The 26,042-nt window shown below is 43.7% G+C and overlaps 1 protein-coding gene across 1 annotated transcript in view; it reads right to left on the reverse strand.

Annotated features, from left to right (window-relative positions):
• The window catches only part of SLC5A5 (solute carrier family 5 member 5), an 88,368-nt gene that overhangs the window by 61,678 nt on the left and 648 nt on the right, over positions 1-26,042 (reverse strand). Inside the window, exons 2-7 of the mRNA XM_040321395.1 lie at positions 23,559-23,926; positions 22,635-22,700; positions 22,501-22,552; positions 21,049-21,116; positions 14,885-15,039; positions 12,979-13,119 (exon numbers count right to left, since the gene is read on the reverse strand). Of these exons, the coding sequence (XP_040177329.1) occupies positions 12,979-13,119; positions 14,885-15,039; positions 21,049-21,116; positions 22,501-22,552; positions 22,635-22,700; positions 23,559-23,921 (845 nt within the window). The 5' untranslated portion in view covers positions 23,922-23,926. The remainder of the gene's footprint in view (positions 1-12,978; positions 13,120-14,884; positions 15,040-21,048; positions 21,117-22,500; positions 22,553-22,634; positions 22,701-23,558; positions 23,927-26,042) is intronic.

Genomic DNA, 26,042 nt, shown 5'->3' on the forward strand with positions numbered 1-26,042 from the left:
ATCAGCACTGTCACACTTTGAATCACAATCAATCAGCCATGCAACAATGTACCTAAATTAAGTTTATAGAAGATAGAGTTTTATTTTGGCGGTATGTAATCATCACTTTTTTTTTCTATATGAGAGCATAAGACTGGAAATTTTGAAAGACAATTTTGAAAGTAATCCTCATAAATTTAGGCCCAAAATATTCTAATACATTTCTCTGGTAATAAAAACAAAACAAATCAGTGTATATTATTTAGTCTGTGTTAGCCTAGGTTCACACTGCTGCGAATTCAAAATTTCGCGGCTGCGATTTTGCCGCGATTTCGGACGCAATTTAATGTAAATCGCGGCCCGAAATCGCAAAAAGTAGTACAGGAACTACTTTTTGAAATCGCAGATGCAGCGTCGCACTGATTAGGACAGTGCCATTGCCGACAATTGCCGCCGATTTGAGATGCGATTTGACATGTCAAATCGCATCTCAAATCGTTCCAAATCGTATCCAGTGTGAACCAGGGCTCAAAGTTATAGAATCTACAAACTATGATAAAACTTGCGGCGGTGTAATGGAATTGTACCTGAATCTGGCCCAACGTTTTCTTTCATGCCGAAAAATGATCGTGTGTATGCGGCATCAGTACTTCAGGAAACATGAATTTTCAAATATATACAGTGGGGATCGAAAGTTTGGGCACCCCAGGTAAAAATTTATATTAATGTGCATAACCAAGCCAAGATGGAAAAATCTCCAAAAGGCATCAAATTACAGATTAGACATTCTTATAATATGTCAAAAAAAGTTAGATTTTATTTCCATCATTCACACTTTCAAAATTACAGAAAACAAAAAAATGGCGTCTGCAAAAGTTTGGGCACCCTGCAGAGTTAATATCTTGTACTGCCCCCTTTGGCAAGCATCACAGCTTGTAAACGCTTTTTGTAGCCAGCCAAGAGTCTTTCAATTCTTGTTTGAGGTATCTTTGCCCATTCTTCCTTACAAAAGTCTTCCAGTTCTTTGAGATTTCTGGGCTGTCTGTCACGCACTGCTCTTTTAAGGTCAATCCATAGATTTTCAATTATGTTGAGGTCAGGAGATTGTGAAGGCCATGGCAAAACCTTCAGTTTACGCCTCTTGATGTAATCCCCCGTGGATTTTGAGGTGTGTTTAGGATCATTATCCATTTGTAGAAGCCATCCTCTCTTTAACTTCAGCTTTTTCACAGATGGCATCAAGTTACCATCCAAAATTTGCTGAAATTTTATTTAATCCATTTTTCCTTCTACTCGTGAAATGTTCCCTGTGCCACTGGCTGCAATACAACCCCAAAGCATGATTGATCCACCCCCATGCTTAACAGTTGGACAGAGGTTATTTTCATTAAATTCTGTGCCCTTACTTCTCCAAATGTACCTTTGCTCATTCCGGCCAAAAAGTTATATTTTAACCTCATCGGTCCACAGAACTTGTTTCCAAAATGCATCAGGCTTGTCTATATGTTCATTTGCAAAGTTCAAACACTGATTTTTGTGGTGAGGACGTAGAAGAGGTTTTCTTCTGATGACTCTTCCATGAAGACCATATTTGTACAAGTATCTCTTTATAGTGGAATAGTGTACCACAACTCCAGTGTCTGTCAGATCTTTCTGGAGGGATCGTGCAGTCAAACGTGGGTTTTGAATTGCTTTTCTCACAATCCTGCGAGCTGTTCTGTCTGATATTTTTCTTGGTCTTCCAGATCATGCTTTAACTTCCACTGTTCCTGATGACTGCCATTTCTTATTTACATTCCGAACAGAGGATATTGACATCTGAAAACGCTTTGCTATCTTCTTATAGCCTTCTCCAGCTTTGTAAACATCAACTATTTTCAGTTTCAGTTTTCTAGACAACTGCTTAGAAGAACCCATGGTGCTGATTGTTGGGGCAAGGTCAGATGAGTCTGGACATTTAAAACCTTTGAGATTGACATCACCTGGTCTTCCCAGATGATGATTGAGAACAATCCATGACACTGGCAGGTCTCAGCTTTGCAAAGGGGGCAGTGCATGCTATAAATTCTGCAGGGTGCCCAAACTTTTGCAGATGCCATTTTTTTGTTTTCTGTAATTTTGAAAGTGTAAATGATGGAAATAAAATCTAACTTTTTTTGACATATTATAAGAATGTCTAATCTGTAATTTGATGCCTTTTGGAGATTTTTCCATCTTTCCTTGGCTTCGTTATGCACATTAATACAAATTTTTACCTGGGGTGCCCAAACTTTCAATCCCCACTGTATATATTTGAAAATTCATGTTTCCTGAAGTACTGATGCCGCGTACACACGATCATTTTTCGTCATGAAAGAAAACGTTATTTTTCAGCATGTCCAAAAAACAACATTTTTCCAACTTCATCATTAAAAACAACGTTGTCCACACACCATCGTTTTTAAAAAATGATGAACAAAGCGCAGTGATGTACAACACATACAACGGCACTCTAAAGGGGAAGTTCTATTCGCCTTTGGGCTGTTTTAGCTGATTCCTTGTTAGTAAAAGACGATTCGCGCTTTTTTGTCTGTTACAGCGTGATGAATGTGCTTACTCCATTTTGAACGGTAGTTTTACCAGAACGAGCGCACCCGTCTCATAACTTGCTTCTGAGAATGCGCCGGTTTAAAAAGTTGTTTTAGCCCACACACGATCATTTTTTAAAACCCGAAAAACAACATTTTTTAAAACGACGTTAAAAAATGCAGCATGTTCGAATTATCCGAAAAATTATCGCGTGTACGCGGCATTTTTGCCTATCTCATTTCTTGCAGCCCACACACGATCATTTTAAACAACGTTTTTAAAAACAACGTTTTTTTCATGCCGAAAAATTATCGTGTGTACGTGGCATTTTTGCCTATCTCATTTCTTGAGGCCCTAAAATGCCAGGACAGCACAAATACCCCCCAAATTACCCCTTTTCCAAAAATAGACCATCCAATGTATTTAGCAAGAAGCATGGCAAGTTTTTTTAAGTTATAATTATTTGCCACATTTTTGGGGGGAAAGTTGTTTTCTTCACAAAGTTGCCATTTTAAGTTATTTCTCACACACAACATAGGCATAATTACAAGTACACCATAAAACTCCTCTTGATTATAGGGATACCACATATGTGAGACTTTTCCACATCCTAACTTTAAAGGAGCATAATTTATGTGTCTGTTTTTCTGACTACTTATCATATTTGTAAAGGCCCTGAAGCACAGGACACGGGAAACGCCCATAAAATGACCCCATTTTGGAAAGCAAATACTTTGGTGTAGATACATATTTTTGCACCGTCAACCGAATATGATAAAATGTGTCATAGTGGTTTACATTCCTCCTCCCTTTTACAGGGAGGTCTTACAATCCTTATTGGCGTACCTGCTGGATAAACTCGATTTACCTCTCTTACTGATGGGTGACTGATAGAGGCACAGTCCTGTATAAGTTCATACAAGAGGTGAACTGGATTGACTTCTGGCATTCTAAGCACCCTCAAGAGAAACAATTTTCATGATTTTCCAAACCCCATATGTCTTTATCTCGAATCGACCTATGTCTGGGTGCCCCTTCTGTATTGCCCTACCTTACAGACATTAGATACCTCCTAAGAGGATTATCGGACCACTGTCCCTGGTGATCCACCTGGAAGTAAGACCTCAACTACCTTACTGCGTGAAGACAAAAAGGGAGAAAGAAAGGCGCACCAGCCTCGTGTACTACCGTTTGGCAAATTTTAATGGAAAAATAAAATGATGAAAACTACTCACAAACAAAGAATGATAAAAGGCTTGTCGAACGATAATTGAAATACCCCTCAAACCACACTCCAGAATGTAGGGGGGGGTGGCGAGGTGCGTTGCTGCTGGCTGACGCGTTTCGAGGTGACAGAGACCTCTTCCTCAGAGCCCTGCCCAGGGCTCTGAGGAAGCCCTGGGCAGGGCGTCAGCCAGCAGCAACGCACCTCGCCACCCCCCCCTACATTCTGGAGTGTGGTTTGAGGGGTATTTCAATTATCGTTCGACAAGCCTTTTATCATTCTTTGTTTGTGAGTAGTTTTCATCATTTTATTTTTCCATTAAAATTTGCCAAACGGTAGTACACGAGGCTGGTGCGCCTTTCTTTCTCCCTTTTTGTCTTCTATCAGGATTCCCCCATCCATGAAGGGCAGCAAGGCCTCTGTTACTACGGGTTTTTTTGACATCTAAGGAGAACTGTATGTAGACATTTGACCAATCATCAAGGATCCCACTTGTGCGCAGGAGTTTGTGTTTTTTGTCAGTATTACCTTACTGCGTGCCCCATGGAAGCTTAATGCCTTTTGGCTTAACCTCTTTCCTTCACATGTCACCATACACCAATCTTTTGCTTATTTTCTTGCAGCCCATAAGAATCACGCTGATATAACGCAAAGTTTGAGAGTTGAGCTCAAGCAACATTAATTCCAATTGCAGCACATATAGATAATACTATGGATTCTACTAGGGGGTCCTGACCAGGGGTCAAGTCCTGGGGAAAAAAGTGTGGGAACTTCCACCCAAGATCCACTCCCCCACCAAAAAAAAATAAAAAATGGATACGCTCATATGCATAATTACTAAACCGCAAGTTCTTTCTAAATCCTGCGATAATTCGCAGCAGACATCCGCAATGTCTCCTGGGAACAATGACAAAAGCTCCCAGGAGACATTGCGGCATCGAGGAAGTGACGGAATACCCGCACACTACCTGATGAATCCATATACAGGAAGCGGCCAGTAACATAAAGCATTATTAAGGTTCGCCTGCCCCTGACAGTGACTCAAGCTGGGCATCGCCGCTTAGTGAAGGATTTGCTCGGGCGGCTCGGCTGCTCTCGGCTACTCTAGTCCTGCAAAGGGAACTGCGTTCCTGCTGTGAAAAAAGTGCAGGAACTACGTTCCCACGCGTTCCCGCAGGACTTGAGCCCTGGTCCTGACTGTCTGCTCAGGGTGCACTGGACTGTCTGGTATCCTTATTCGATAGGAAGCAATTTTTCTCTAAGCTTACATTCTATGAGGGAGAACAAACAGGGAGGTTATTGGCCAGGATTGCAAGAGTGCTGTACTTTGGAGGCACTATAGGTGCCTTGCGGACTGGGAATGGTATGTTAGCCACTACTCAGGATTCAATAATTAAGGAACTTACCAGAACTGTCCATCCAAAACCAGAGAATGCTTGACTCCCCAATTAAATTGGAGGAGCTACAGCAGGCAACTGCCACAATCCCTAACTGCAATGCATCAGGAGATGATGGTCTATGGGTGGAGTTATACAAACAGTATTGAGAGAAGATATTGCCATTCCTGTTAAAAGTGCTGAATACTGCCAAGCAACTTGATACGTTACCATATTCTTTGACAAAAGCTAATACCATACTATTGTTGAAACCGGGCAAGGCCCCGACTGATCCGGGGTCTTATAGGCCAATCCCCCTACTCCAAAGTGACATCAAAATCTTAGCAAAGGAAGCTATCTTTGCGAGTATCTGGCTTTATGCCCCAAATGTCCATAGCTGTCAACCTGCATAGGTTGTTTCACAACATACAGGCTAGGGCTGATAACATAGGTACGGTAGCAGAGCTCTGCTGTCTTTAGACGCGGCCTTTGACAGAGCGAGTGGCCCTTTCTTTGGGATGTCCTTTCCAGATTTGGCTTTGGCCCTGTCTTTACCTCATGGGTTAAATTGCTATATAACCACCCAGTGGCAGCTATCCAGGAGGCTGGGTGGATTTCATTCACGTTGCCCCTTGGCAGGGGCACCCTGGTGTGGAAATTAATTTTTTTGTCATTTTGGAAAATGTGGAAAGAAAATGAAAATGTATTTGTTTTTCTAACACAAAGTTGTCAATTAATAAAATATTTCTAAGGCCTCGTACAGACGGACGGACTGTCCGCTGAAAACGGTCTGCCGGACCGTTTTCAGCGGACATGTCCGCCCGGAGATTTCTGTCTGATGGTTGTACACACCATCAGACAGAAATCCACGCATACACGATACGCGGTGACGTGGCCGCGCCGATGACGTGGCGACGTGCGCGGCCCTGGAAGTTCAATGCTTCCACGCATGCGTCGAATCACTTTGACGCATGCGAGGGATGGCAGCCGATTGGACATGTACGGTGAGTCTGTACAGACGACCGAACATGTCCGACGGACAGGCTGCCAGCGGACATGTTTCTTAGCATGCTAAGAAACATTTGTCCGCCGGAAAACGGTCGGCTGGACAAATGTCCGCTGGAAACCTGTCCGGTCGGCCGTACACACGACCGAACATGTCTGCTGAAACTGGTCCGCGGACCAGTTTCAGCAGACATGTTCGGTCGTGTGTACGGGGCCTTACACATAGCATAGACATACTTAGAATTTCACCCCAAAACATGTTCTACTACTCCTCCCCAGTATGGAGATATCACATACTGCATTTTCCTGCCCCTCAACCACTCCCCCTTTAGCTGGGAAGGTAGCAGTGTGGGGGTACACATGCCACTGCAGGAATTATACTTGCACAACCATCTGCTAAGCATGCCATTTTGAAGTGAATGAGGCCATACCGTAACTGTCCTTCAACCACACACAATGCACTCAGTTGCAAGTCCGGCGCTTAGGGGGTTAACAGTGTTTAATGTTCTCTAAAGGTTGATTCAAACTTTAAAAAAAAAACATTGTCACCAGAGCACTATGGTGACACTGTACTGCTCTGGACAATAATCAGAGACACTGTATACTGTAATGACATACTGAGGGTGATTTACTAAAGGAAAAGCCACTTTGCACTACAAGTGCACTGCAAGTGCACTTGGAAGTGCAGTCTCTGTAGATCCTAGTTGGACATGCAAGGAAAAAAAACAACAACATTTTTGCTTGCACATGATTGGATGATAAAGTCAGCAGAACTTTTCCTCATTTCAGATCTACCCCTCAGATTTACAGCGACTGCACTTCCAAGTGCGCTTTCAAGTGCACTTGCAGTGCACTTGTAGTGCAAAGTGGATTTGCCTTTTGAAAATAACCCCCATTGTGTCTCTAATCACTAACCAGCAGGGGCGGACTGACAACTCATGGGGCCCCCGGGCAATAGAAGAATATGGGGCTCCTGGGCTTACAGATGGGCACCAAGCCAGGAGGCAGTGCAGAGGCAGGGCAGCTAAAATCTCGGGTTTTTCACATCAAAAACATGTCTGTTTCGGACATATCAGGGACAGATGTAAAAAAAACACAGATTTTTATATACTGTCCCTGGTTTTACTGAGCCTGGCAAACCTGATGGGGCCCCCTAGTGGCATGGGGCCCTCGGGCAGTGCCCGAGAGCCCCAATGGTCAGTCCGCCCCTGCTAACCAGAGAAGTAAAATGCCACCATAGTGGCACTGCAATGCTTTAGCGACAGTGACTGGTGACATATTGTTTTTATTATTCTTTATTTTTTACTTCTAGCACTGTACTACACACTCTCTCTCCTCTCACAACCAATCACTGTGACAGGAGAGACTTCACAGGCTGCAGTATTACATCCTGTGTCTCCATGTGTGATCTCTGTGATTGGTCACATTGATCACATGTTACCCCAATCTATGATCGGTTGTATCTAAGGAACACAGTAATCCTAGATTGCACCACTCCGTGGCCTTGAGCCTTGCATGAGTGGCAAAAATGGGAATACTCGACCCAGCGGTTAAGGAACCAACCACCTATCCAGGCAGGTTATGTTGTAAACCGAGTATGTGCTATGCTTCTGATTATGATGAAGCATTTACTGCTGAAGCCTACTTTTTGCAGACAAAGACATATACACTATCCACAATTGTGCCAGCTAGTGCTTCATGGGATGTAAAACACATTACGGTATAGCTTTTATTTCTGTTTCAGAAAGAAGCACCCACTGATTGAAAACTGGCTACAAGGGCGAGTTCAGAGGGTGGTGATAAATGGGGAGTACTCGGATCGGAATGATCAGTGTGGGACCAATCCTGTTTAATTTGTTCATAAACGACCTGGAGGATGGGGAAAACAGTTCAATCTCTGTATTTGCGGACGATACAAAGCTAAGCAGGCCAATAACTTCTCCTCAGGATGTGGAAACCTTGCAAGAAGATCTGAACAAATTAATGGGGTGGGAAACTACATGGCAAATGAGGTTTAATGTAAAAAAAATTAAAATAATGCATTTGAGTGGCAAAAATATGAATGCAATCTACTCACTAGGGTGAAGATCTGGGGGAATCTAGGATGGAAAAGGTCCTGGGTGTCCTAGTAGATGATAGGCTCAGCAATGACATACAATGCCAAGCTGCTGCTAACAAAGCAAACATAATATTCGAATGCATTAAAAATGGAATAACTCCAGGGATAAAGCAATAATTCTCCCGCTCTACAAGAATCTGGTCCGGCCGCACCTGGAGTATGTTGTCTAGTTCTGGGCACCAGTCCTCAGGAAGGATGTACTGGAAATAGAGCGGGTACAAAGAAGGGCAACAAAACGAATAAAGGGTCTGGAGGATATTAGTTATGAAGAAAGGTTGCAAGCACTAAACTTATTCTCTCTGGAGAAGAGACGCTTGAGAGGGGCTATGATTTCAATTTACAAATACCATACTGATGACCCCGCAATAGGGATAAAACTTTTTTTGCGGAAGGGAGTTTAATAAGACACATGGCCACTCACTAAAATTCTTTATTGTAAGAGCAGCAAGGATGTGGAATTCCCTTCCACAGGAGGTGGTTTCAGCGGGGAGCATTGATAGTTTCAAAAAACTATTAGATAAGCACCTGAACGACTGCAACATACAGGGATATACAATGTAATACTGACAAATAATCACACACATAGGTTGGACTTGATTGACTTGTGTCTTTTTTTCAACCTCACCTACTATGTACCTATGTATGTAATAAAATACATTTCTAGCTTTGTTCGATCTGAGACCTAGTGGCTCCCCTCTTGAGAATACTGTGAAAATATGTGGTTTTACACTGCAGGCTTATGTTTGAACTGAGCTCCAGTTGACAATGTTATGGCAGAATTTAATAAAAAAAAATGAAGATTTTAAGCTGGTAGAATAGGACTAAATGTTCTTCCGCATCTATGAAAATATTGGTGACAGGCAAATATTAGTTTTAAAGCCAAACTAAGATTTATGCCAGTATGCTAGAATCTGTGTAGCTTTTCTCTTTTGTCTTGTGTAGCGCCCCCTTACTTTCAGTATGGGCGCTACGCTAAAATTATTTGGGAATTGGAGAGTTATTTGCTCCCATTCACAATTTGTTAAATTATGGGCTGCTGTCATTCCAGAACTGTCCTGTAGGTCAGTCTGCGCTTCAGGGGTGTTGTTTCCACCCCTGGGCGACAGGTGGCACTAGAGGGGTTCTGGCAGAGCCACTTTTCCCCAGCAGCCAATGAGAGGAGTTTTTCCCTCGCGGGGCATGCTGGGGAGGGGTATATCTGTGGCAGACGCCATCTTTTTTGGTTCTTCCCGCGGGTTCCAGGTGCGGCATCCACCTTTAGGGTGCGCGCATTCAACGGACCCCGGCGATGGCCTTCCAGGCCAGGGTCGCATGCTACGCAGAGCTCCAAATTGCAGAGAGGGGCCCCACTTACTGGGTCCCCCACATTACTGAGAAGATCCCAGGCTGGGTGCCGCTCGATTGGGGGGGTCAGCTTGAGGAGAACCCGGAGGCAGGTTGTCCAACAGAGCTTAACGAACCATCAGGGATCTGGTGACTGGAATGCTGACAGGTACTCTTGCTGTCATCCGGTGACCTACTTTCAATCTACTGGGAGGATCCGCTCAATTCGTCCGTTTAGCTCATTCAAGTAATAGGCCTGTGGCAGAGGCCCTAGAGCCAGGTCTGTGGCAGAGGCCTGTTCCTCCCAGCAACTCAAAGTGACACTTCGCCTGCCAGGTTTGTCGCAGAAGTCTGTCCGGGGGCACTTCACCCACTCTGGCTAGAGTTGCGACGATCGGTGACTACTATTATTGTGCTGCTGAGTGCAGGATTGCTCTTTCTATATCCAGGCCTGATACCGCAAGTTCTCTATCGCTTCATCAACCTTTCCTTCCTACTGCATGTTGATGTTGGCTATGTTGGGCCTGAAATAAAGCATTTGAAAACCTTTCTTCATGTACTGGACATTCGCTCACTACTTTATTCATGCCTCAATTTTGTAGAACAGCAGTATTGTGAGTAGATCATAAACTCAGTGCAGTGGAACCTGCATCCATCAATGAACTCCAAGATAAGGGTTTTATTGTAAGTACTAAAATACAGGTTTCTTTTCTGATCATTGTAGGACATAGGATTCAGAGACAATGAGGACATCCAAAAGCAGTCTAAAGGAGGGATGGGCCGCGTACACACGGTCGTTCCAAACCGATGAGAATGGTCCGACGGGCCATTTCCATCGGTTCACCGCTGAAGTGGCCTGATGGTCTGATGTGACCATCGTTCCAAAAACCGATCGGGTCAAACACACGACGTGCTGAATAAAACAAAGTTCAATGCTTCCAAGCATGCGTCGACTTGATTCTGAGCATGCGCAAGTTTTGAACCGATGCTTTCTGTACTAACCATCGGTTCGGACCGATCGGGCAGCGGTCCATCGGTTCGATTTTAAAGCATGTTTTAAAATTTTGGACCGAAGGACAACAGACCGATGGGCTATACACACGGTCGGTTTGGACCGATGAAACTGAACCTCGGTCAATTCTCATCGGTTTTGTCCGACCGTGTGTACGCGGCCTAACAGGCCCACATGTTACAACAGAACTGTGGGATGGTTGCAGTTCAAAGAGCTGCCAGAGGCCCCGTACACACGACCGAGTTTCTCGGCAGAATTCAGCCAGAAACTCGGTTCAGAGCTGAATTCTGCCGAGAAACCCAGCCGTGTGTACACTTTCGGCCGAGGAAGCCGACGAGGACCTCGGCGAGGAAATAGAGAAGGAAAGAGAAGATCACCGCTCAAGGTAGGTCTATTGTAGGGTCGTTTCAAAAATATAGGACTCCAAGGGTGCAGGCAATGCACTAAGGCAAAGTGCTTCATGAATAAGCACTGAAGCCAGTGCGAAACGTCGGTATTCTCCTGTTCCTTGCTGTGATCTGCTGTGTTCTTGCTGTTGATTTGAATAAAGACAACCTGTTTGGTTTGGAGTGCGGCTGTCCATCCCTCATCTTTTGAGGAAATAGAGAACATGTTCTCTATTTCCTCGTTGTTCTATGGGAGAACTCGGCCTGCCGAGCTCCTCGGCGGCTCCAGGACTGAACACGCCGAGGAACTCGATGTGTTTGGCACGTCGAGTTCCTCGGCCATGTGTACGGGGCTTGAGAGAGTTTACACCAAAACTGACATCAAATGATACCTGATGATGAATGTGTGTAGCACTACCCCTGCATGTGCTTCTGATTAATGGCTCCCCTACTCCTGCACAGACTTGCATCCAGACACAATAAACCGTTTTTGAGCTTGTTTTTGTTGTTTTATTAGGGGTTATGGAATGCCTAACTTGACTGAAATGATAGATGGGGACAACCTCCTCCCTATGTACAAAGATCCTGTACTGTTCTCCATCCTGGCCTCCAACAGTCTTTGGTGATCAAAAGCCAAAGCTACTTAAGGGCTAGGAACTCTCAGTCCCTTTTAAAAAATAGCACAGTGTGTTGTAAGCTGCATTCAGGAGTATCTCCAACTCTTCTGTAGAAACTGCTCCCAGCTCTACTGCCTGCAGAAACTACCAGACCACCGGATCTCCCAGGGCAAGGGATAGGAAGGGTTAAGCACAGTGCTGTCCTCCTGAATGGCTTGCTACATGTAGCAATCTCCCCCTTTGTGAATCCCTTGTCACGCTGAGTTCTCACTGTGTCCTCTTTGTTCCCTGCTATTCCTCAGGCAAGATTCCTTTAAAATTGTAATGCTGTAAGGATCTTCCCAGCCGAATCCCAGCTTGGAGGCAGAGCCCCCCCCCAGACCCAGGGGTCCCGCCTAGGCCACCAACAGGCTCCTTTGCACTCCATCTTCCACCCGACTCCCCTGCTGGCATGGCCACCCTGTCAGAGCAATCTGCCTGGAGATTGGCCAAGTTCCCCTAAGTGTGCAGATCATTCACTTGTGCCTACTAACTTCTAGAAGTTTCTACAAACTTCCAGATTTGGGGGGGGGGGGCAAGACCTGCCTCTGTGAGTCATCCAGCCTGACCTGCAGTAATAACTGACCCAATTTCAGACAAATTTACCATGAGTCATAACATAAATTTGCCTGCACTAACACACTAACACTAGTAGCACACACAAGGGTGCTACAAGTGAGTCAGTCCTTCTAATGGAAGCATTAGGTGCAAGGTAGGCACACACAGAACAAACTACATCTAGATAATGGAAGGAGATTACCTTCAGATGAACTGGAGCTAGACAGAGAGATGAAAGAACAATGTCCTCCCTGGCAGGCTCTAAAACTGTCCAGTCTAGTTGAGTCTGGGTATGACCTTCAAATCTATTGCTGAGGGTACACTGATTTGGATGGCTGAATCAGAGGCCAGCTCAAGCTATGTGTAGAGAAGTCTTGATTGTTGTATATAAAAAAAAGATAGTAAAAATGGTTAAACTTTTCTCAGTACAGAAAATATATTCTCCTAGGATAAACATGAGCAAGCTGGGAATGGGAGGGGTTATACCTGGCTAGTCATGTTTTTGTTTTTTGCTTGCCAGTGTCTAAATACTTTTGTTGCCAGCATTATAACCCAATTGTCTCTAGAGCCTGTATCCTCCAATTAAAGAGCAATAAAGAAAAAAATAAAATCCCAGTCTGGTTTATGACTGTTTTATGAAGGATCACAACATGGAGTAGGAAGGTTCAGTGTGCATGCACCAGCATAAATGGTAGTGTTATGCTCATGAAATTATAGACCCAATTATGACAAGAAATAGTACAAGCAAGAAAACAGGAAATACAAACTCACAGTTTTGCTTGAATCTCCGTCTTACAGGATATGTAGCGCTGAACTTGTGCTTGATGAACTCCATACATTGACAGCCACAGGAATGTGCTTCCACATATAAAGGTCCAGAAAGTATAGCGTCTTCGAGGATCTGGGTCAAAGCTGAAATAGAGAGTTAACTTATTCCACTGATAGAATAAGGCCTCATGAACACTGGGTGTTTTTTGATGTTTTTACAGCAGCTGTTTTTGGCTGTAGACGTTTTTTCTACAGTCATTAAACTCTCCATCATGTTACCAGCAGTTTTGGGCAGTGGCGTTTTTGAGCAGTAAAAACCAAAACAAAACTAATGGGTTTTGAGAGACGTTTCTCAGCTGTAAAAACTCCCTAACGCTGATAAACGTTGAAAAACGATAATGCGGAAAAACGCTAATATACGCAAAAAAAACGCTATTGCAAAAACATTGAAAAAAGTTTTAAAAAGTTGCAAAACTCACTGCAAAGCTACTGCCGTTTTTAAAACGTTATTTTAATGTCCAGTTTGCCTGAGGCTATATACTTAATTAGTATTGACTTGAATTTGACTTTTTTGTGCCTTACTTTCTGGCAATTGTTTAAATATCTAGCAGAAGAAATCAAATCAAGGGGGTGTTTGCCCAGGGGCTGGTACAATTACATTTTACCCATTTTACTCTGTGACCCGCTCAGGTCTCAATTGGAATGGAACCACAGCCTTTGCTCTTGAATATAGACCATTTGTTAATGGCAGTCTCAAAGTGGACTAGCAGGCCTAAAGTATTTTTTTTTTTACTTTATGTCTGCTTTACTACAATAATTGTACTCATTGTTTACCATCAACTTTAACAGAAACCCAATTACTTACCTCAGAGAAAATATATTTTTCAGTGACGTTCTTTTTTAGAGTTTAACAGGTTTTGGCACTTCACAACAAACAAGACTGGGAGTTGTGTTGTGATCATGTGTTAAAGGAAGATGAATGATAAGAATTTTATGTTTTGAGGGTTTTTTATTTATATCCAAGTAAGTCTTAGCTGGTCCTAGCAGGTGAAATCTAGAAGTGTGAAAGCATGACTTTTAGTGGCATTTAAAAAAATTATTTTGAAGAATAGCACTGTGCCAACCAGTGCTTGTATCAGTGGCGGCAAAAAAATGTTTTTTGGGGGGGCGGCAAACATTAACAACCCCTTGGTCGATCGGGTGGGTCTGATGCACTTACCCCATCTATGGTGAGCAGCGCTTCTCCTGGGCTTCAACGGCGGCTTCCCTTGCTCGGCGGCAACGGCTTTCCCTTCCCCTGTTTTCCTATGGCATTGTGGCAGCTTCCGTTTTCTCTCTCCGCCTCGGCGGACAATTTGGACTATTCTCTTTTCGGCCAGTCAGAAAACGGGTCTCAGACCTGCCTTTGATTGGCCAGATTGAGGATCAGTGTTTCAATAGCAAATATTAATTTCCTGTTGTAACACCTGAGTGGGCTCTGGGCGCAATGCTCTGCGCCACAAGCCCACCCTATTTTGAAGCCTATTAGAGCCTCTGGCTCTAATCAGGTGCTTTAAAAAAAACACTCCCACCGCTGTATTTCACGCACCGGGCGTCCTGAAAGGAGCCAGACGCATGAATAGGGGGTGGCGGTGTCCTGTCAAAATAGCCATGGATAGAGCATGGAGGTGACGGCCGTGGGTAGAGAGGGCGGCGCTCGGGTGCCCCTAATAAACAGGCTGCCACTGGCTTGTATCATATAAAATAGTCAGATTTTTATGAATGTAGCAACATGTTATTAAGGAATCCATGTTGTATGTGCATTTTTGACTGATTTTAATGCTATATTTCATATTTCGTTTTTCTTAACACAGTTATCTAGTGCAGCAGTATTTATTTATTTACATTCATGCTTGCAATGTATACTTACTCCCCAAAATTAATCCTGGAATAGTTTCTTGCAATATTCATTACTTCAGTAGCTCCGCCCACTAGCAAGGTACCGCGAATAGCTATTGCAAAGAATCCCGCAATCATAACCAGCACCTGAAACACATCTGTCCAGATCACAGCTTTCATACCACCCTAGAAGGAACATAAAAAATAAATGGCAAAGGTGTAATGCACTAAAAATGTTTTTTTGGGGATGTTATGTAAAGTTCAACAAACATCTACTGTATTTAGCTGATCATGAACTTATTGTACAGCACAGGCACAGGTTCCAGCTCAAAAACTACGGCTACACTGCTCTTTAGCAGACCTCTTTCTAGAACACTTTATATGTGCGAGTCCACACTTGAATGCTTCCCAGAGCATATGCAGAGGACGTCTGACCCTGATTGGTGTCTTCCTTCTTACGCTAGACAGCATTGGCAGTATTCATTGTGCTCATGCCGTTTCCATGTAGAGCTCTAATCCTTGTTACTGGATCCCTGTATCTGTGTATTCCTTTTATACAGCCAAGGTTCTGTTTAAGAATCCAATCTTTTCTTTTCTTTTCTCAGTGAAATTTTTTATATTGTTACTTTTGCCCTATTTCTGGAAGATCAATAAACACACAAATTCCATTGCTTGACTAAAGCTTTTCCTACATTGGGACAATATACCGTATTTATCGGCGTATATCACGCACTATTTTCCCCTTAAAATAAGGGGAAAATCGTGGGTGCGCAATATACGCCCATAGCCGCTTCCCGCGCTCAGTTTGAAATCCTGCGCCGACATATACCGAGTGCAGTACACTCGGGTACATTCGGCCAGGCTCGGCTTTGCTCGTGCTCACGCATAAACGTCACAGAGCGTGAGCGCGAGCGACGCCGAGCCTTGCCGAATGTACCCGAGTGTACTGCACTCGGTATATGTCGGCGAAGGCGTTTGAACTGAGCGCAGGAAGCAGGGACTCGACGTGAGGCGCGTGCTGGAGAAGCCGGGAGGACACCATCGAGGCCGCAGACGGACGCTGGACTGGACGATGGACGCTGGGAAGACACCAAAACTGTAAGTAATAAAATCATATAACTTTTTTTTTACATGAATTTCGGGGGCAACATTAGGGGTGCGCGGTATACGCGGGAGCGCGTTATACCGCGATAAATACGGTAGTTCAGAAATCTATACAGCATCTATAATGAAAATAAGACTCCCTTTTCTTGCTCTACATCAGACAGGGCCGTTTGAAGGAATTTGGGGGCCCCAAGCAAAATGGGGGGGCCCCAAGCACCCCCCGCATGCAAAGCCTACGTTAGCGCTACACTAAATTTTTTTCCTATTCTTACCTCCCCTTCTTCCCTGTAGGCTGCCGCTGTAGCGTGGCCGAGCTCCTCTTCCCCCTGCCTCTTCCCCAGTCCCCTATCAGATAGTGCACTTCCTGTCAGTCTGGCCGGGAACAGGAAACTGAATCTCCTGTACCACGCCCGGTACCCGGCCGGACTGACAGGACTCCAGGTAGAAGGAAGAGGAGCTTGGCTACATCCTGGGAAGGAGAAGTTGGGGGCCCCAGGCAATTGTTTGTTTTGCCTGTCCTGTAGCGACGGGCCTGACATCAGGGGGTCTCCAAACTTTCTAAACAAAGGGCCAGTTTATTGTTCTTCAGGCTTTAGGAGGGCCGGACTGTGGCCAGTGTGAGTGGAGGTTTTCCTGGCATCAATGGGCATAAACATCGCCACATTTGGTATTAGAGGGAGAAATAATGCCCCATCGTTGGTATCATAGGTAGGAATAGTGCACCCTTATTGGTGACAGTGGGAGAAATTGTCCCTCATTGTTGAAGTGGAAGAAATGGTGCCAGATAGCATAATAGCATCTTGGATCAGTGGAAGGAATAGTGCCCCAAGGGCCGGTTAAATGCAAGTAAAGGGACACATATGGTCACAGGGCTGCAGTTTGGAGACCACTGCTCTACACTATACTGATTTCACACGTATAATCAGACATATTGAAGTGGGACTATTACAGATCTACAGATCTCTTTAAACAATAATGATTAAATAAAAATACTAAAATCTTATGCCTTCGCCTCCTACAGCACTTTTTCACTCTAATAGATCTTGACCAAATTGGCTCTGTCCCCACTAGGGAAGCCAAAAATAATACCACTCCTCTTTTGAATATAATCCATGGAGCTTCATTGTTCAAGATGCTGGTCCTATTAATATCTATCGATGCATGTGGAAGCACATTGGTCTTGGCTCCAAATGTTCTGTGTTGGATTAAGGCAATTTAATCTCATCAAACTTCAGCTGTTTGCATAAGGCTCTTTCTGACTATTTTATGTTACAAAATGGTACCTGACAAGGTTGCCCCCTAGGTCTTTTAGTATGCATCTTTATCTTAGAACCCTTACTGCATCATATCTGGTGCAACCCAAACATTCCTCGCCACTCTTCCAGTCACAAATTATGATTGACTGTTTAATACACACTCTGACAATTTCTTGCCAATTCTAATGAAGGAAATATGGATTATAATTCTAATGAAAGAAATCAGGCATTAAAAATCCTCCCCATGTAAAAACAAAAGGCATGGCTATTATGTACTTGGGGGTTGAGATCATCCTCTTTCTTAGTCAGATGTTTAAGGCCAACTTTTTGCCTCCTTTATATGCACAGACCTCTTCCGCTGAAGCAAAGCCTATTTTTCCTGTTTCGGCAGCAATATCATCCTAATGATGAGTATCCTCCATAGATACATAGAAAATTCCTCAAATTCCTCACTCACACTCACTGCCTCGATTAAGACCTTACAGACGTTCTCCAAATTGAGTGGAGGCATATGCTTCATACTTATTTAACTTATATGCAGAATACATCATTGGAAATGCCAGGATCGACGAATCAACAAGCCGGAATTAAGATCGCAGGGAGAAATATCAACCTGAGATATGCAGACGATACTACACTAGTGGCAGAAAGCGAAGAAGAACTAAAGAGCCTCTTAATGAAGGTGAAAGAGCGCAAAAGCTGGCCTGAAATTGAACATTAGGAAAACTAAAATCATGGGAACCAGTCCCATCACTCCTTGGCAAATAGACAGAGAAGAAATGGAAACAGTGACAGATTTGATCTTCCTAGGCTCCAAGGGCCAGATTCACCAAAGAGATACAACGGCGTATCTCCTGATGCGCCGTCGTATCTCTGTTTCTATCTATGTGACTGATTCATAGAATCAGTTACGCATAGATATCCATAAGATCCGACAGGTGTAATTGTTTTACACTGTCGGATCTTAGGATGCAGTACCGCGGCCACCGCTGGGGGGAGTTCGCGTCGTAAACCAGCGTCGGGTATGCAAATTAGGAGTTACGGCGATTCCCTATGGATTTTCGCGTTCGCTACGTCACTGCTAGTCTAGTTTCCCGTCGCAAAGTTAGTCGTCGTTTGACCTGCCCTAACTTCACTCAGCAATTGTATTGCTGTTTAACCTGCCTGGCGGTCTTCCCGAGACTGACTCGGGGTTAGATTTTCCTGCTACGATCGGAAACCCCGAGTCAGTCTCGGGCTTGCCTCGCTAGATCCACAGGCACTTTTTACTTACCTTGTCCCTGGATCCAGCGATGCCACCGCGCTGTGTAAGCGAGCGGGACCTCGCTCGATTCACATAGTGCCTCCGTGTGACGCCGATCTCCGTTCCCTGCGACGTTACGACGCACGGGGACGGAGAACGGCGCCAAATTCAAAAACGTAAACAAACACCTTACATACAGTATACTGTAATCTTATAGATTACAGTACTGTATGTAAAAAAAACACACACCCCCTGTCCCTAGTGGTCTGCCCAGTGTCATGCATGTCATTTTATATAATAAAAACGTTTCTTTCTCCCAGCAAACTGTAGATTGTCCATAGCAACCAAAAGTGTCCCTTTATGTCAAAAATAGTTTTAGATCAGCTAAAAAACAGCGATAATAAATTATAATCACTTGCAGAATTGTGCGATAGCGATTTGTGGGGAAATTCGTCATAAAAAAAAAAAAATAATGACAGCAACAATTCTGCAACTGAGCAAATTTCAGTGATTTTAATTTGATTACATTATTGAATAATTTTTATTATAATTATATTATTATTTGTTATAATTATTTATAATTATTTATTATATTATAATTTATAATTTTGTTTTTAAAAAAATGTCATACCCGGGATGCCTATTAGAAGCTTGTTTGGTCAGATTTAAGTGAGTTATTTCTAAAAATTACAGACCTACAATATAAAACGCCAAATTTCCTTGCAAATAATGGTACCGCTTTCAGCATGTTTTTTCGGAAAGAATCATACCGCCAGGGAGGTTAAAGTATGGCCGTCGTTCCCGCGTCGAAATTTAAAATTCAACGTAGTTTGCGTAACACGTTTGGGAATACGGAAGTACGCTACGCGCGTCGCCGTCCGAAAAAATGACGTCACGGCGCGCAAAGCACGACGGGAATTGCGAAACTGAGCATGCACAGTAGGTCCGGCACGGGAGCGCGCCTAATTTAAATGGCACACGCCCATTTGAATTGGCCCGCCTTGCACCGGAGGCTGCCAGCGTAGTTTTCATCGCAAGTGCTTTGTGAAGCAGGCCCTTGCGATGAAAACTTGCGGCGGTGTAACGTATCTACGATACGTTACGCCGCCGCAGTTCTATGTGAATCTGGCCCCAAGATCACAGCAGACAGTGACTGTAGCCATGAAGGTTAGAGACACTTGCTTCTTGGGAGGAAAACAATGGCAAACCTAGACAACATTATAAAAAGCAGAGACATCACCCTACCGACAAAGTGCCGTATAGTCAAAGCTATGGTATTCCCAGTAGTAACCTATGGCTGTGAAAGTTGGACCATAAGGAAGGCTAAACGCCAAAGAATTGAGGCTTTTGAACTATGGTGTTGGAGAAGACTCTTGAAAGTCCCTTGGATGGCAAGAAGATCAAACCAGTCAATCTTGAAGGAAATGAACCCTGAATATTCACTGGAAGGACAGATCCTAAAGCTGAAACTCGATTACTTTGGCCACCTAATGCAAAGAGAGGACTCGGAAAAGACCCTGATGCTGGGAAACATGGAAGGAAAAAGGAGAAGAGGATGACAGAAAACAAGATGGATAGATGGAATCATCAAAACAATGAACATGAAAATAAGCAAGCTCTGGGAGACAGTGGAGGACAGAAAAGCCTAATGCGCTATGGTCCATGAGGTCACGAAAGAGTCGGACACGACTAAACGACTGAACAACATAGGCTTCCTAGATCCATGTTTTTACTACACACCAGCCCTCATGGCAGAATAAATTGGTGCAGTGATGCACACAGCAAAATAAATGTTCATCCATGAGCATGACTTTTTAACTATACTATTGCCGGTGGTGCCATGGTTACCTCGCTCACCTACCTTATCCACTATATCCCATCCTCTCGATCAGACCTCCCTGAAATCATTTTGCTCAAAATCGAATGTAAGTACAACAAAATCGCAGAAAAAGCAGACTGACTGTGGATCTATCAAAGGGGCTTGATAACAACAGGAACGGCAAACTCTCTCTTTCTGTGTAAACATCCAGGATCTACAGTATATTTTACAGGATGATTTCCTTTATAATTATAATCTTTGTCATTTTGTTTTATTTATTTTGTATTTTTCATTGTTTAATTTCATATCACTGTTATTTAAAAATGCAAAAGAACTTTGGCTGTTTTGAATTTTTTAACCAAGAAAGCAACCTAAAACGTAGATAAGCGTTTTCCCTGAGCAATGCTTCTTATTTGTTGCTACTGGTTTCTATCCTTTAACATTTTTGTAGAGAAACACAGACTACTTTTTCTTTTTATTACTGTTTTTCACAATTTAGACTGAATGAAACAGCTAGCAAGGTTTCAAAATTGGGTTAAAACCAATTACAGACCAATTTAATATGTATGTTATTGATTCAAAGTATTAATTTCTCATTCATAATATATGAGCAAATAATGATTACGCAATTTCAGTTTACAAATGCATAATACTACCTGCTTCCAAGCAATTAGCACTTCCGTCCAAATTGAAAGAAGTATCACTGCTTCAAAAAAATATGTCTCTGTGCCAGCATAAGGTAAAGAGTCTGAGATCAAATTGTTTTAACTTACTAGTGATGTATACAAGGTACATATTGCTCCAGTTGAAATCAGAGCTGCCCAAATATCCAGCCCGGTTACTAACAGAAAAAAGAATTTGAATGTTAAAACTATATGCAGCCCTAGCTGTCTGTATTAAAGGGGTTGTAAAGGTTCATTTTTTATTTTCTAAATAGGTCCCTTTAAGCTAGTGCATTGTTGGTTCACTTACCTTTTCCTTCGATTTCCCTTCTAAATGTTTTTTTTCTTTGTTTTCTTTGTCTGAATTTCTCACTTCCTGTTCCTCCTCAGTATGCTGTTCTGGCTGACTAACCCCCAGCCAGAATGGCTCGGATGATGGGGGCAAGCTTACTGAGGAGAAACAGGAAGTGAGAAATTCATACAAAGAAAAAAAACATTTAGAAGGGAAATCGAAGGAAAAGGTAAGTGAACCAACAATGTGGCCCACGGAGCCCTCTGATGTGGCCCGCGACCTTCTGCTCTGGGATGGGCAGGTTGGCATAAGCTAGGGTGATCAGACATCCCCGGTTTCAGGGGACAGTCTCCGGATTGAGGACACTGTCCCCGGACCAATTCTGTCCCCAGTTTTGTCCCCAGATTGGATTTGAACAGGGGCTGGGGAAATTTCAAGAACAGTCAGTGCAGAATTAATAAAAAAAAAAAAACAGAATTACACACTCCCGCTCAGCCGCTCCTACTAGCATAGGGGGGTGTATTTGTTTTCATTATCTGTTCCCCTTTCTGATGATCATGTGCTGGTCGGAGCGGAGGGAATATTTCTTCAGTTTTGGTTGCATGCCCATTCATCTCCGCTCGCATGTTCTTCTGCCTTGGCTCAAGTACCGGACAGCCGCCCGCCTGTTTATCTCCTTGCCTTCCCTGGCGGAGTGATCTTCCTCCACTCCCCACCCAGTAGTAGCCGGGGCCCGGAGGGTAAGACTTGACAGGCTGTGAGGCGGGCGGCGGCGATGGGCAGAGATTCGCTGATTGCCGCTATTACTAGTAAAAGTAATAGCGATTTCATTTTAAAAATCTGGTCACCTTAGCATAAGCTAATGCTTCGTGTATAGTGCCAACTCCTGTCAAAGGCGGAGTGATACCAAATGCTCTATAGAAAGCAGTTCTATAGTATGAAAGCAGCTTTAGGCCCCTTTTGACATGGTTAGTCCAACCCAATCGGACCCTCTGTTCACCTCCTATTGAGCCAAAGATTTGGGCAGATCGGAGGACCAATAGAGTAGAGTGGGCTGTGTCCCTGTCTGCTCTGCATATTCAGATTGGACATGGACCTGCCATCTGCCTGCTTCGCTTATTGTGGCCCGTGACCGGTAACCAAGTTGCTTAAGTGGCCCTCGTTCTTCAAAAGGTTGGACACCTCTGCACTAGCATAAAGGAACTTATTTAAAAAAATAAAAAACCTACCTTCACAACCCCTTTAAGTTGAAGTACTAGCAAAATACTAACCTTGGTTAAGAATTAGTGCAGGGGCATAGATCACAATTCCAGTGTATAACGTCTGAGGGGTGAAAGACAGACAACATTAGGACTTCATATCTACTTGGCCAAGGTAATAGATCAAACGATAAGTGAGTACTTACAGTGCCCACAAGGAACTGGATAGTGCCACAGAGCTGAACACTTCTTGAAAACCTCATCGCCAAATACTGCGTGTAAAAATTAGACAATGATTATGCAGTGTTATGAAGGGAAAGATAACAAATTAGTAGCTTAAAAATAATGAAAAACAATTGTAAAACGAAAGGTTAGAAACAATGGGCCAGATTCAGGTAGGAGAGCGGATTTTTATATTGGCATAACGTATGTCATTTACGTTACGCCGCCGCAAGTTTTTCAGGCAAGTGCTTTATTCACAAAGCACTTGCTTGTAAAGTTGAGGCGGCGTAGCGTAAATCACATTCAAATTCGGTGGGTAGGGGGAGTGTATCATTTAAATCAAGCACATCCCCACGCCGAACGAACTGCACATTCGCCGGCCGAGACTGAATCCCAGTGCGCATGGTCCAAATCACGTCGCTAATTGTCAATGAAAGCGACGTGAGCGTATCTTACGCCCAGCTCAATTGTGAATCAACTTACGCAAACAACGTAAATTACGTCTGTCCCGACGTCCATACTTAACATTGGCTGCGCCTCACTATAGCAGGGGTAACGTTACGCCGGGCGTAAGTCTTACGCAAACGACGTAAACAGATACGCCGGCCTGGTGTACGTTTGTGCGTATTTGCTCATTTGCATATTTAACAACGAGAACGCCACCTAGCAGCCAGCGTAAATATGCATCTAAGATACGACGGTGTAAGTGCCTTACGCCGGTCGTATCTTAGCAACATTTAAGCGTATCTCATTATGAGCATACGCTTAAATTTGCGCGGGCTCAGATTAGGATTTACGACGGTGTATCTACTGATACGCCCGTCGTAAGTCTTTCTGAATCTGGCCCAATAAATATGAAACATTTTATAACAAGACATAACGAGGCAATGAAACTGTAAACTCCATACTTGGTAGATGCTGGTGATCCCAAGTCTGTAGAACACTGGCATAAAGAGGTAGGCTGTAATTAGGCTGCTTAAAATCTGGCCAAGGCACATCTGCAGGAACTTGGCACCATATCGATAGGTTTCGGCTGGAACTCCAAGCACTTGCACTGCAGACATAAAGCTAGCAGCAAGCGATAAACCTACTGGGACAGCTGACATACTCCTGCCTCCAGTGAAAAAGTCATCAGAGGTTTGTTGCCCTCTACGGGACAGAGCATAGAACAGTCCAATGCTTGTGGATCCAAACAGCATTGCTGCAAAGACACCATAATCCCAGAGAGAGAATGTCAGCTTGCTGTGCTCGTACGGGATATGACTTTCCATTAGACCTAAGCATAATAAACAGAAAAGATAGCGCACATTAAAAATGTGAATGTGTCCATCCAGGAGCAATACAGTCTAATAGAACACTAACATGAAAAGACTGTTTCTGCTTCAGGAAATTGTATAAAGCCTGAGGATGGCACCTAAGTGGTCCTGAAAGCTTGCAGTATTAAACCCAAAACTAAAAATATAGGGCCAGATTCACAGAGCAAGTACGCCGGCGTATCTACTAATACGCCGGCGTACTTTCAAATTTCCCGCGACGTATCTTTAGTTTGAATCCTCAAACCAAGATACAACGGCATTTGGGTAAGATCCGACAGGCGTACGGCTTCGTACGCCTTCGGATCTTAGATGCAATACTTCGGTGCCCTCTGGGTGGAGTTTGCGTCGTTTTCCGTGTCGGGTATGCAAATTAGCGATTTACGACGATCCACGAACGTACGCGCGGCCGTCGCATTTTCTAATGTCGTCTGTAGTCGACTTTTTCCGGCGTATAGTTAAAGCTGGTATTTTGCGGCGTATAGATAGACTTGCCATGTTAAGTATGGCCGTCGTTCCCGCGTCGAAATTTGATTTTTTTTTTTTTGCGTAAGTCGTCCGTGAATAGGGATGGACGTAACTCACGTCTAAGTTAAAAAAATGACGTAGTTGCGACGTCATTTCGCACAAAGCACGGCGGGAAATTTCTGGACGACGCATTCGCAGTTCATTCGGCGCGGGGACGCGCTTCATTTAAATGAAACCCACCCCCTGATCGCCGATTTGAATTCCGCCGCCAGAAATACACTACGCCGCCGTAACTTACGGCACAAAATCGTTGAGGATTCGAAATTCCGCCAGGTAAGGTACGGCGGCGTAGCGTATCTCTGATACGCTGCGCGGATCCAATTCTCTCTGGATCTGGCCCATAATATATTACAGCTTACCAATGATTAAATATAGTGGCTGCATTACTATTCTTTTTCAGGATTTTTTTCTCTCTGTTTTCCTTTGGTGATCTGGCCAGCAACACACCTCCTGTACTATACAGACACCACTCAGGGATCTCCAAACTACGGCCCTCCAGCTGTTGCGGAACTACACGTCCCATGAGGCATTGTAAAACTCTGACATTCACAGACATGACTAGGCATGATTGAAATTGTAGTCAGGGCCGATCCGCCCTATAGGCTCACTATGCAAGCCGCTTAGGGCCCCCTGGGGGCCCCTGGGGGCAGACACTGGGGGCAGATTTGGACAGCGGAAATCTTAGTCTGGGGGGGGGGGGGGAGTGAAGTACTAGCAGTTTTTAACACAGTAACAAATTGAAGCTGAACCCCAGCTAATACTTTATAGTAAAAAAAAACAAAAAGCTTTTGTATAAATAACTAAAAGCTGATCATTTTAAGCACCCCTGCCATTGATAAATGGTCTGTCTCATCCCAGTAACTGCAAGAGAGCCTTTCTGTTAACCACTTGCCGACCCATGCTCGCCGATATACGTTGGCAGAATGGCAGCGGTGGGCAAATGGGCGTACAGGTAAGTCCCATTTAAGAAGCCGTGCGGCAAGCGCACTCTCTGTGACAGTGCCCGCGGGCCTCGCAAACTGGATGTTCGCCCATATTTTTTTATAAATGTTTGGGGGATATTTATAGCAAAAAGTTTAAAATATAGCTTTTTTTCAAAATTGTCGCTCTTCTTTTGTTTATAGAGCAAAAAATAAAAACCGCAGAGGTGATCAAATACCACCAAACGAAAGCTCTATTTGTGGGAAAAAAAGGACGTCAATTTTGTTTGGGTGCAACGTCACACGGCCGTGCATTGAAGTCTAAATATGAGATCTCAGGTCTTTTTGACACCAGATCTCATATTTAAGAGGACCTGTCATGCTTTTTTCTATTACAAGGGATGTTTACATTCCTTGTAATAGGAATAAAAGTGATACATTTTTTTATTTTATTTTTTTCAGTGTAAAAAAATATAAAATCAATAAAAATAAATAAGAAAACAAAAAAAAAATGTTTTAAAGCGCCCCGTCCCGACGAGCTTGCGTGCAGAAGCGAACGCAAACGCGAGTAGCGCCCGCATATGAAAACGGTGTTCAAACCACACATGTGAGGTATCGCCGCGATTGTTAG

The sequence above is a fragment of the Rana temporaria genome, chromosome 1 (genome assembly GCF_905171775.1).
Source record: "Rana temporaria chromosome 1, aRanTem1.1, whole genome shotgun sequence".
NCBI lineage: Eukaryota > Metazoa > Chordata > Amphibia > Anura > Ranidae > Rana > Rana temporaria.